The sequence below is a fragment of the Eriocheir sinensis genome, chromosome 14, assembly GCF_024679095.1.
Source record: "Eriocheir sinensis breed Jianghai 21 chromosome 14, ASM2467909v1, whole genome shotgun sequence".
Taxonomy (NCBI): Eukaryota; Metazoa; Arthropoda; class Malacostraca; order Decapoda; family Varunidae; genus Eriocheir; species Eriocheir sinensis.
The window spans coordinates 12,100,253-12,113,095 of NC_066522.1; the positions used below are offsets into that span (position 1 = coordinate 12,100,253).

Genomic DNA, 12,843 nt, shown 5'->3' on the forward strand with positions numbered 1-12,843 from the left:
GTCAAGAGGGCAACCAGGAGGGGGATACTGCGCGAGGGGAGTAGGGAAGGAGTGGGCTTTGGGTTGTTCAGGGCGTTGGTGGAGGGCTAGAGGAGTACCACACTCGTCCGATTCTGTTTAACACCTTAGATATGATGACTGGATTAGGCTTTATATCACTCAGTAAGCTCCTAACATAACACATATTGCAACATGGTATATTAGCCATAAATTAGGTCCGGGTGTTAAAGGCAGTGTGTTGAAATATCATACTGATCCAATGATTCGTTGAGGAGATATCTGCGAAAAACAGCGTTTGTCCGCCGCTGAAATGTATAGTAGGTTAGGTTAAGTGAGGTGAAGTAGGTTAGGCTAGGTAAAGTTAAGGGGCTATTTTTTTATGTAAGGTGAGGTTAGGTTAGGTGAAGTAGGTTAGGCTAGGGACTATTTTTTATGTAAGGTTAGGTTAGGTTAGGTTAGGTGAAGTAGGTTAGGCTAGGTAAAGTTAAGGGACTATTTTTTTATGTAAGGTTAGGTTAGGTTAGGTGAAGTAGGTTAGGCTAGGTAAAGTTAAGGGGCTATTTTTTTATGTAAGGTGAGGTTAGGTTAGGTTAGGTGAAGTAGGTTAGGCTAGGTAAAGTTAAGGGGCTATTTCTTTATGTAAGGTTAGGTTAGGTTAGGTGAAGTAGGTTAGGCTAGGTAAAGTTAAGGGGCTATTTTTTAATGTAAAGTGAGGTTAGGTGAGGTTAGGTGAAGTAGGTTAGGCTAGGTAGAGTTAAGGGGCTATTTTTTTATGTAAGGTGAGGTTAGGTTAGGTGAAGTAGGTTAGGCTAGGTAAAGTTAAGGGGCTATTTTTTTATGTAAGGTGAGGTTAGGTTAGGTTAGGTGAAGTAGGTTAGGCTAGGTAAAGTTAAGGGGTTATTTTTTTATGTAAGGTTAGGTTAGGTTAGGTGAAGTAGGTTAGGCTAGGTAAAGTTAAGGGGTTATTTTTTTATGTAAGGTTAGGTTAGGTTAGGTGAAGTAGGTTAGGCTAGGTAAAGTTAAGGGGCTATTAGACTGGGGAAATTTTCCGTGGATCTTCAGTCAAACCACGATTTCCCCTAGCGTGGTTCTCATATTTCCGTGGTTTTCTGACGTGTCCATGATCTTCCAAAGCTACGGTAGAGTTCCTCGAATGACGGCGTATTACTCACCATCAGGAACAATAACAAGAAACAAATGAGAACCACGCCAGCGGAAATCGTGGTTTGACTGAAGATCCACGAAAAATTTGCCCAGTGTAATAGTCCCTTTAGAACAGGTTAGGTCAAGTTAGGTTAGGTTAAGTAAGGTGATGTAAGGTTAGTATAGGTCCTTCCTCCCTTCCAATCTTTCCCTTTTCTCCTGCTACCCTTTCTCTCTTCTTCCCAAATTCTTACTTCCTTTCTTCCCTTCTCTTTTCCTTCCTCCCAGCTTCTCTTTAGTCCTATTTCCTCTCTCTCTCTCTCTCTCTCTCTCTCTCTCTCTCTCTCTCTCTCTCTCTCTCTCTCTCTCTCTCTCTCTCTTCCTTCCTCCAATCCCAAATCCCGCATGTAGATTAGGTTAGGAAAATCTGGTTGTCGGAAGTGTTTTTGCTCGTTATCATTTTGTTCATTGTCATTCTACTCGGGGGTATATTTTTTTGTTGGCAATAGTGGAGAGGAAAGTCGGTGTCAAGTGTTGGTAGTGGTGCTGGTGGTGTTTAGTATAACGATCATGTATGTAACGAAGATATGTATATTAACCTTCTGACATACGAAGTGCATAGTGAAAGGCGTTTATACACTCAACTCACAGATAGAACTAATGTATATGTAGTGTGTGTGTGTGTGTGTGTGTGTGTGTGTGTGTGTGTGTGTGGCTTAATTAAGAAGAACAAGCACAACACGCAGATGATCGATGATTTGGGTCAATAGAAGGAGGAGGAGGAGGAGGAAGAAGAGGACGAAAAAGAGAAGGAAGAAGAAAGCAACTCTCTCTGGGACACCACATAAGTGTTTCTCGATAAAGTCGTGTCATGAATGTCTCGAGTTTTGACACACACACACACACACACACACACACACAGTAAGAGGAAAATACTATTCCTTAATAAAAAAAAAAATTGCGATAAATAGGAGGAGGAGGAGGAGAAAGCCAATGGCGAAAACGAGGACAAGAAGTTTGAGTAAGAAAAGACGTGTGTGTGTGTATGTGTGTGTATTCGTAAAATTACTTATTCTGCTTTAGTGCTATGCAGCAGTAGTAGTAGTAGTTGCTGTTGCTGTTTGGCAGTAATGGATGACCAAGAATAATATAAACTTTAACAATAACAACAACAATAATAATAAGTGATAATAACAGTAACAATAATAATAATAATAACAAAACCCACCACCATCCAACCCAAAAATAATTAACCCACGTGTCCTACCCCCCCCCCCCCCCCCCCCGTCTCTTATGTTTGACCCACGCAGGGCAACACGTGACCTCCTCCTTGTGTTTTGCTGACAGCGTGACCTGACCACTCCAGTCTTACAATGACCCTCCCTCTTACCCCCCCCACCCCCACCCTGTCTTTTCTTCTCTCCCCTCTCCTCTCCACCTACTTAAAACGCTCTTCTTCGCCTCTTCCGCTTCCTTGTTCGTTATCTTTACTCCTTTTCTCTTATCCATCTATATATTTCTTACATCTCGATCTATACCCTTCCTTTATCTTTCCCTCTTCCCTCCACGTACGCTTTTTTTTTCCTCCTTCCTTGATCCTATTTGTCTACCCTCCTACCCTTTTCCATTTATTTTTCCTTTATCTCTTTCCTCCTCTTTCCCCCCCTTTTTTTCCTTCTCTACACTTTATTTTCTTTCTCTTTTTCCTTGTTCTTTCTGATTCCTCTTTTCCTTTTCTCCATCTACATCCTACCTTCATCTCTTCTATCCTTCCCTTTCCCCTCTCCTCCAATCCTTCGCTACATATTTTTTTTCTCTCTTCTTCCATGATCATATGTTTCCTTTCCTCCCTTCCTCCATCTCATATACATTTACTTTTTTTTCTATCTTTTTTTCTCTTCCCTATTCCTTCTCCTCCTTTCCATGGTAACACTTTTTTTCTTTCACTCCTTTCCTGTTTCCTCACCTCCATCTCCTCCTCCGTTTATTTATATCTCTCCTTCCCTTTCCTCCCTCCTTTCCATGGCAACACTTTTTTTTTAACCTTTCTCAGAAGTTTCTCTCTCCTTCCTTGCTTCTTCTGCTTACTCTCCTCGCCTCCTCCTCCTCCTTTTTACACCTCCACCACCCAGCTCCTCCTCTTCATGTCTCTCCACTCTTCAGCCCCACTCCCCCCAAACCACCCTCCTCCTCCTCCACCTTTTGAGATGATCACGGAACCTTTGTCTTTCAACCTTTCAACCTTGATAAAAGAGTCCAGATGCGTTGCCATTGCTGATAATAACAATAATAATAAGTCTGATTTCCTGGCTAATTCTGTTAACCTACTACTACTACCAATACTACTACTACAACTACCACATAAGTCAATACAAGATTATTTTTCCCTCCCCAAAACTAGTCAACCACGTAATAGGTTTTCTTTTCCTCCTAGTGACCAGCCAGTGCAAAGGAAGAAGGGCGAGTGCTGTGCGTGCGTGTTGCTTCATTCCTTATCTGCCTCTCTAAGTGTCGGTAACCCCCACTCACTCACCCGCTGCCTTCTCCCCTCCCCTCATCTGTACCTTGCTCCTTGCCCCTTCTTACCCTCGTTACGGAGTGCTCGACGGCTCACGTAATGCTTGATATGAGGTAAGTATTTTGTCTGGTAAGTATTTGTCACTCGCGGTGGGTTACTACAAGGGTTATCTGCTATCGGTCACCCCTTGTACTCTGTTCTCAAGACTTCTTTAACGAAGGGTTATCTGCTATCGGTCACCCCTTGTACTCTGCTCTCAGGACTTGTTTATATTTGACTAGTTTTGGGGAGTTCGTTATCATCGTCGAGAGTGATCATGGACGTGACTGTCGTGGTAACAAGATGGTGATAAAGAACGTGAGAAAAAAATAATGATAATGACAATAATAAAGGTATCTAAGAGGACATAAAGTCACGCGTCTCACTCAGGAAGATGCGTATTGATCTGTCTACATCTCCGGACTCTAGGCTCTTCCTCTCCTCCTCCTCCTCCTCCTCCTCATGGTGCTGAAATATACAAAAACGTCTGCCCCGTCTTACTTCCGGTATTGTCGGCTTTATCGTTCCCTACCCTCCCCCCTCCATATCTCCCTAAAAACAAACATATAACTGGTTTTCTTTGTTAAGCGATGAATGTAATAATGATGTAATGATAATGTTGCTGGTGATGATGTAATGATAATGCTGATGTGATGGTAAGAGGAAATACCTTGAGACATCAGTTTTAATTTTCACACACACACACACACACACACACTACTACTACTACTACCGTTAACAACAATTCTACAATCAGTAATGACAATACCACAACCACTACTACTTTTTTTAAGACCAATACCGTAATAATTAATAACGATACTGCCATAATGAATAACAACACTCCAACCAGTGACTTAATACCCTCTTGCCACCCTTATCTCCCTCCCCTTCCAATGCTATCGAACTGGTAACACTATACAAGTCAATCACAGTCAACAATCATTAGCCAAGAGATGACGCAGCGGCATACACTGTTACCAATACTCAAATTACTAATACGAACAGCCTACCTTGTACACACACACACACACACACTTTATTATGGCAGTCGGTTAAACGCCTGCTCTCACATCAAATATTTCAATAGTAAAAAAATCAATGGAAGTTAGACGCACTCTCATAATTTTTCAAGTTCACGGTAGAGGCTTTATCAAATTACCACCACGCTTATAAAACTACCCATGGAAATACCCACAACTCCTACGGAAGCCTGATTATTTCTATATGTTTGGGCGCCGAAATGTTTAATTATAAATATGACCCTAAGCCTTTTCCCTCTTCTCTCTCCCTCCATTTCCCTTCCCTTTCATCCCGTAATTGAACTGAGTAATTATCCAACCAGGCTATCACACAATACAGGCAATGAAATAAGAGGATATGGAGAGAGAGAGAGAGAGAGAGAGAGAGAGAGAGAGAGAGAGAGTGTTGCAAGATGGAAATGTTGATATCAGGCGTAAACATGAAACTAGCAGATGGCGATGGTAAGGATGGTAGTTGTTGATGATGGTGGTAGTGAAGATGGTAGTGGTGGTGGTGCAGATGGTAGTGGTGGTGGTGAAGATGGTACTGGTTGATGGTGGTGGTGACTGGTGAAGATGGTAGTGGTGGTGAATGAGGATGAAAAACGATTGGCAGTAACGATGGTGGTGATTAATGGGCGAAATACCAACTGCCAATATAATTATAACCGTCTTGTATGGTGTTTCTAGGAGCTGTCAAACTTGAGGATACTAAACATGTAATCTTTTTGGTATATACAATTTGACACACGTGGAAGTATAGTTTAGTGTGAGCGCACGCTAGAGTCCATATACTATAGTAAGAACAACCATTGGGTAGTTCTCATGCAATTGCTGGTTAATAAAAATAAAAAGGGAATTTCCAGCATTACAGCCATCTTTAAATTAGTAACGGTGGTGCAAAAACAGTCGAGGTATTTTTTTGTACAGTAAAGGAAGCAGCTCAAGGACAAAAAAATAAATCAATAAAAAGCCCGTCAATCACTGCTCCTCTAAAGAAAGTTAGAAACGAGTGGCCAAAAGATGATTCATGATGGCGTGTGGTGTGAGTAATCAGTGAAGGTTGAGTGCGTGGTGGAGTGGCAGACCTACCCAAAGAAGCCTACCACTCAACACTATCCTTGGCAGTTGCTGACTATTATGACAGTTCAGTTGTGTAGGTGGTAACAGTTTTTAAGGTGTGATTATTGATTTAAGATGGCTAATTTGACTGGTTTGATGGCTAGTTTGAGAATTAAGTTTAGGTTACTGGTACTAGTAAAAGCATAAGTTAGGTTTAGATTTAGTCAGGTAAAGGAATATACGTTTATGCTTGTGATGAAAAAAAGGTGATATCAATTTGTGAGGATATGAAGATTACTTTTCAAGGGTAGGTAGTGGTGATCTGTGTTATAATTAGGAATAAAGGTAAGACTATATTTTGAAGGTGGTGATCTACACTAAGTGAAGGTAGCAGAATTAGTAAAGATGTGATTTGATGGTATAAGTAGTAGTAGTAGTAGTAGTAGTAATGCTTGGGAATGGTTATTGCTTTTAAAATCAGTGCTGTATGCTAAGCCCATGTATAATAGTAGCAATAGTAATAGTAGTAGTAGTAGTAGTAGTAGTAGTAGTAGTAGTAGGGGCGGGAGTAGTGTGGTATCGTATAGGAACAGCAGGGACAGAGTGAGAGTGAGAGACAGGCAGGTGGTGAATGCATCCCTCCCTGTCTCCTCTCCCCGTCCTCTCCACACTATCATTGATCTAGAGCAGCAGCAGCAGCAGAAACAGCAACAACAACACCAGCATCCACTCACCCACTAACACTCCCTCTTTCCCCTTCCACTAACATATCCTCCTACTATAACTACATTTCCCATCCAGTATCATGTGTACCCACCCACCCGGCTCTATCGGTAAGTATTACATCACTAAATCAACAACATGGCAACGCGGAGCACACACCCACCAGCGCCGTCCACCTTTCTCATTACGGTTCATTTTCTACGTTTCTACTCAACACACACACTTCTATAGGCCAGTCCAGGGTAGTTACATGATAGACGTATATATATGAGGGGTATGGGTGACGGGGAGGGCGTGGAAACTTGCTAAAATGTCAATAATATGGTCGTGTGTGTGTGTTTCTGCTAGGTTGGTAATGTGGAGTTTCGTGTTTTGTGGCTCCTCCCCGTCTCTTCTTTTGGTGTTTCCTTGTGTGTGCTTGTGTTTTATGGTGTTTACTGATGTGGTGACCTAATGGGATAATGGAAAGAGAGGGAGGAAGGATAGGAAGGAAGGGGGAGGTGTGTGTACGTGTGTGTGTTGGTTTGACAAGAATTCCGTATGTGGGTCCTATTTTAACAGTCCTTGTGTGTATGTGTGTTTATTCTGCCTGCCGATGTACTACAGTGATCAAAGGGTGTTTTATCGGATCGGCTGTCTGACTGTAGGGAGGGAAAGGAAGGAAAGAGAAAGAGGTGTGTGTGTGTGTGTGTGTGTTCCCCCCTCCCTCCCTCCTACAATTTGTTTTGGCTGTCTACTTTGTTTCTGAGCCTCTATTTTCTATTTCTGTGCCTCTAATTTATGTTTTGCCTCTACCTTGTGTCTGTAATGAAGGAAAGGAAGGAAAAGAGAAAGAGGTAGGTAGGTGTGTGTGTGTGTGTGTGTGTGTGTGTGTGTTCTTCCCTCCATCCATCCCTCAATTTCTGTTCTGACCGTCTACTTTGTATCTGAGCCTCTATTTTATATTTCTGTACTGCCTCTACCTAGTGTCTGTAGTAAAGGAAAGGAAGGAAAAGAGAAAGAGGTGTTGTGTGTGTGTGTGTTCTTCCCTCCATCCCTCCCTCAATTTCTGTTTTGACCGTCTACTTTGTATCTGAGCCTCTATTTTATATTTCTGTATTGCCTCTACCTAGTGTCTGTAGTAAAGGAAAGGAAGGAAAAGAGAAAGAGGTGTTGTGTGTGTGTGTGTGTGTGTTCTTCCCTCCATCCCTCCCTTAATTTCTGTTTTGACTGTCTACTTTGTGTCTAAGCCTCTATTTTCTATTTCTGTACTGCCTCTACTTTTTTTAGTAGTGTCTGTAGTAAAGGAAAGGAAGGAAAAGAGAAAGAGGTGTTGTGTGTGTGTGTGTGTGTGTGTGTTCCAGTGTTCCTCCCTCCTTCCTCCCCTCAATTTCTGTTTTGCCTGTACTTACGTCTCATTGAGGTGTGGACAGTACTTCAAGACCAGCTCCAGGAACTTGGCGTCGCTGCCCATCAGTCTGGGGGCTCGCGGCGGGCTGGTCACATTGAGGAACTTGAGGATGGTGCAGATGAGAAGAAAGACGGCGAACACTATAACGGCCGACATCCTCCCTATGTGAAGGCCGCGGTTACACTGGGGGGTCTAGTCTCTGGTGGTCTGGGTCTGGGTCTCTCTCTCTCTCTCTCTCTCTCTCTCTCTCTCTCTCTCTCTCTCTCTCTCTGGTGACGTCATTGACCGCCACCCTCGCCGCCGCCGCCCCTGCCAACCTTCGCTCCCTCCCTCCTCCTCCCCCTTTTCTGCTTTAGCACCCACCTTTGCCCTCTTCTGCATGCCTCCCTGTTGTTACTGTACATGTGGTATTGTATTTTTGCTCATGTTAGGTCATTGTCGCTGCCATTTTGTGTTCTTTATCCTCTACTACAGGTTCAAGAGGTAATATGACGGAGGTGAGACCACGTGTATCTGAACTGTATGCTCTTATTATGGATAAATGAAAAGGTCTTATTGAGGATGAAGAAGAAGAAGAAGAGGAGGAGGAAGAGGAAAATGATGGGTAAGAAGACGAAAGAGAATAATAATAAAATAAGAACAAGAAACAAGCACAAAAACAATAATAATAACAAGAAGGAAAAAAATTAAGAGGAGGAAAATAACTAATTAAGAAAAGGGAAAGAAAAACACCTGCATAAGAAAAGGAAAAATTAAAACAAAACATTTTCCCAGTTTCTCTTCAAGACAAATTAGTTACTAGCCAATGAAAAGAGGAAGAAAGGAAAAAAATAAAGAAAAGAAGAACAACTACATAAGAAAAGGATAGTAGGGGAAAAATTAGAAAAGGAAAATAACTGAATAAGAAAAAGAAGGCATACTAAGGAATGCAATACAATGAATAGAGGAAGAGAGGAAGTAAGAGAAAGTTGTGGGAAAAAATAAAGAAAAGTAGAAAAGAAAAGGAAAAGAAAGCACACTAGACATTCCTACCATTCTTAATCCTTTTACAAGACAAATTAGTTATGAGCCAATGAATAGAGGAAGTAAGAGAAAGTTGTGGGAAAAAAATAAAGGAAAGTAGAAAAGAAAAGGAAAAGAAAGCACACTAGACATTCCTAATAGACTCAGCAATCACATAGTTAGTGCAGGGACGATAGCTTGTTTTAAGAGTAGACTGGATAGCTATATGGACGAGGACGACAGGTGGCAGTGAGGTGTGGGTGCAGTAAGGTGACAGGGTACTGGGGCGTGCCTAGTACCGCCGGTATAACGAAGATCAAGCCTCTACCTGTAACCCCTGTAACTACACCTCACCCATCGTGAGTAGTGGGGGGGATTCTGGAGCTGCCCTGTGTAGGCCACCCGGCCTCTTGCAGTTTCCCAGTGAATAGAGGAAGAGAAGAAGTAAGAAAAAGTTGTGGGAAAAAAAAGTAGAAAAGAAAAGGAAAAGAAAGCACAATAGACATTCCTATAATTCTTAGTCCTTATACAAGACAAATCAGTTACGAGCCAATGAATAGAGGAAAAGAGGAAGTAAGAGAAAGTTGTTGGAAAAAAATAAAGGAAAGAAAGGTAGAAAGAAAAGGAAAAGGGAAAAACACTAGGCATTCTTATCATTCTTGGTCCCTGTACAAGGGAAATTAATTATGAGCAAAGGAATTAATTAATACAGGAAGGAAGGAAGGGGGAAAGATGTGGGGGAAAAAAAGTAGAGAAAAGGAAAATATCTGAACAAGAAAAGAAAAACACACCAATGAACAGAGGAAGTAGGGAAAGATAAAGAAAAGGAAGACAGATAAATTAGAAAAAGAAAGAGATAAAAACAGCTTAATAAGAAAAGAAAGAAGGAAATAACAAATAAGTCTCAGTCTGAATTACTTATGGGCCAATGTATGAATAAAAGAAGAGAGAAAGGGTAGGAATTAGGGAGTGGCTCGAAGTCCAACGAGGTGCATCATCAGCCAAGCGCCCCAGAGGACTCCAGAAAGCTTTGTCAGTTACTTTAATGACCTCTGAAGTCCCCGAGGAAGGAAAGTAGGATCAACGAGGTTACGGGGATCGCCAATGGACCTCAGGGCAAGGCAGACACACGCATGGTTGAGGGGAGGGGTCCGAGGGGAAGGGGCGGCACGTGTCTGGATACATCCCGTTTCCTTGATCTGACTTGACTGCACCCCCGCTTAGCTTGACCCTCCACTGATTAATTAAACAAGTGGAGTGAGGTAGGACAATCAGGTGTGTGTGTGTGTGTGTGTGTGTGTGTGTGTGTGTGTGTGTGTTTTCTTCTTTTTGATCTTCAGTGTCATCATCAAAACACTCGTAAAATGATCTTCACTTTCACCTTCATCATCATCACTTTCTTTTTGTTCTTGTTGTTCTTCTGCCTCCTGTTCTAGTTATCGTTCTTGTTCTCTTTCTTCTTCTTTTTCTTTTCTTCTTGTTCTTGTTCTTCTTCTATTCATTCTTCTCTACCATGTTCTAATTAATTAAATGCATCAGGGAGCGTCGCATTACTTCCAAGCGTTAAGATACAACTAACTTTCGGTGTGACCTGAGAAGCTAAACTTCCTCGAATCTGCAAAAGCCGTCGTTGTTCAGTTCGGGGCTGTGAGGAAGAGAAAACTATAGGTAGGATAGACCCTTCGCTCGGGTGGCGCTGTTTTTTCTTTCTTTCTTTTTACAGTAAAGGAAACAGCTCAGAGGATAAAAAAAAAAAAAAAACTCCCAGCACTGCTCCTATAGAAGATAGTAGAGAAGAGTGGAAGAATGGGAAGGAAAACACTTACTAAGGAAAATATCATCAGTAGAGCTGCCTCGAGTATGTTAACCGAGGATATTAACATGGAAGACAAGGGTGATAAATTAATAAGAAAAAGAACATCTGAATAAGAAAAAAGAATAGAATTTTCAGTCCCTCTTCAAGACGAATTAGTTGAGCCAGTGAATAGAGGAAGAGAAGTCTTTACCAAGTATTTTTGCTGAAGAAAAGTCATATATAAAAAGGGAAAAAAAGAAAAAAAGCAAGAAGAACAAAAAGCGGAAGAAGAAAAAAGAAGATGAAGAAAGAGAACAAGAACGAGAAGAACTAGAACAGGAGGAAGAAGAACAACATGACCAAAACGATGATGAAGGTGAAAGTGTAGATTATTTTACGAGTGTTTTGATGATGACACTACAGAGGAAGAGAAGTCCTTACCAAGTATTTTGGCTGAAGAAAAGTCATGGAGCAAAATTATGAAAATGAAGGATAACGTAAACGGCGCCGGGGTTATTATGATACGCGACACGTAATTCCCGTTCGTCATAGGCAGCAAAAATTAAAAAAAAGAGACCGGAGTGTGTTAATTAAAGAGAGGGATAAGTGGTCTATTTTCAAATTTAAGAGACTTGCCCTAGGAGCTGAGTGAAGTCGCCACCCCCCCCCCCCCCCCCCAAAAAAAAAAAAAAAAAAAACACTTTGGAGGAGCGAAAGAACATACTCCAGAAATTCTCCTCCAGATGTTCAATGCGTAGCTACTTTCTCTTGTGATCTACCTGTGGTTTTATCCACCTGTGCAGCTATGTTGCAACGATATATCACTTTATCTGCTATTACTACTACTAGCCTTACTACTATATACTACTACTACTACTACTACTACTACTACTACTACTACTACTTCTATTGCTACTACTACTACTACTAGGTACTACTGCTACTACTACTACCACTACTATTATTACTAACTTAAACTTTGGAGCATTTTCCCACCGCTCCTCCTCTCTCACTTTCGTTCGCTTTCTCTTTGCTGCAACCGTTACTTAGACACGAAGATGACATAACTCAGGTTGCATTTTACTGTCAGCGAGTGTTTTGACTATAACCTTACATAACGGTTTGACGGTGTGGAAAGTCTCGCCAGTCACTATCTATGTAACGTGCAAGTGTCATTCCAGCAGTGAAACTTCCCGAGCGTAGCGTAGGCTCGTTTTAGCATGTCTATTGCAAGATCAAAGTAAGTTTTGGTCTATTGGAGGTGTGCGTGCATGTGTTTGCGTGCAGCGCGGGGGAGGCAATGCGGTGCTGCGGTCTGGGCGTGGGAGGGAGTCTTGCGTCCTCCGTGCGTGACTTGAAGCGCTGGTTGTGGTCACGAAAGACGAGGTACAGTTATTTTTCTTTTTCATAGCTGGTGGCAGGACGGGGACGCCTCCAAGCCTTAATTAATAGACATCGTTTCATTGATTACTTAAGTGGAGAATTGTTTCCTCATCTGACTCATCAGCCGCTAACTATAAAGATGATTAACTTGGTGTGTGGCTCCTGTTAGTGATGGTGGAGGTCACGAAGGTTTTTTAGCCAATCACAATAATTAACAACAATTAAGTGATATAATTTTTCATTATTTAAATGTCAGATGGGGAAGTCTTATTAAACATTTTGCAGTGTGTGTGTGTGTGTGTGTGTGTGTGTGTGTGTGTGTAATTCACCACGGCCTGCTCACGTGTTGAACTCGTAATCGCCAGCAGGTACCCTCCCGACATGAGCAAGTGCTCTTTATCGTCGATCTCTGGGTACTGCCAGGACCTCACACACCACACACCCCATCCCCCTTGCCCAAGGGGGGACAGTAACCACTCCTAGTCAACGGAAAGAATCGGGCCTGAGCGGGCTGGTGATGCTCGCAGTGAGGCTACACACACCTTGAGGAGCAAAGCAAAGGTACTCAGTGTGTAGAGGTTCATCTCTCAAGACAGACCTGATATAACCACAGAAAGTCAATCCTTGGGGAGCGAGGAGGCACACTCTGAGGAAAGTCTTCCCAGGGTTCTTACAGACTGTCATCCTTTTTAGGTGAAACTTCCAAACCTTAGATACTGCCCTTTGTTCGTCTCCTTATTTGTTTAGTACTTTCTTCCTAGAGTAC

At 42.0% G+C, this 12,843-nt stretch overlaps 1 protein-coding gene and 1 long non-coding RNA gene across 4 annotated transcripts in view; one reads left to right on the forward strand and one right to left on the reverse strand.

Moving 5' to 3' along the window:
- The window catches only part of LOC126998468 (uncharacterized), a 3,066-nt gene extending 2,093 nt beyond the window's left edge, over window positions 1-973 (forward strand). For 2 of the 3 annotated variants that reach the window (XR_007752888.1, XR_007752889.1), the window contains exons 2-4: window positions 322-391; window positions 510-654; window positions 785-973. This is a non-coding gene — a long non-coding RNA (uncharacterized LOC126998468). Of the gene's footprint in view, window positions 1-321; window positions 392-509; window positions 655-779 lie in introns of all 3 variants that reach the window. The other variant, XR_007752890.1, reaches the window with a different exon arrangement.
- LOC126998466 (abhydrolase domain-containing protein 2-like) overlaps window positions 1-8,090 on the reverse strand; it is a 56,908-nt gene extending 48,818 nt beyond the window's left edge. The window contains exon 1 of the mRNA XM_050860185.1: window positions 7,899-8,090. Coding sequence (XP_050716142.1) covers window positions 7,899-8,053 — 155 coding nt within the window. The 5' untranslated portion in view covers window positions 8,054-8,090. The remainder of the gene's footprint in view (window positions 1-7,898) is intronic.
- Window positions 8,091-12,843: the final 4,753 nt, after the last annotated feature.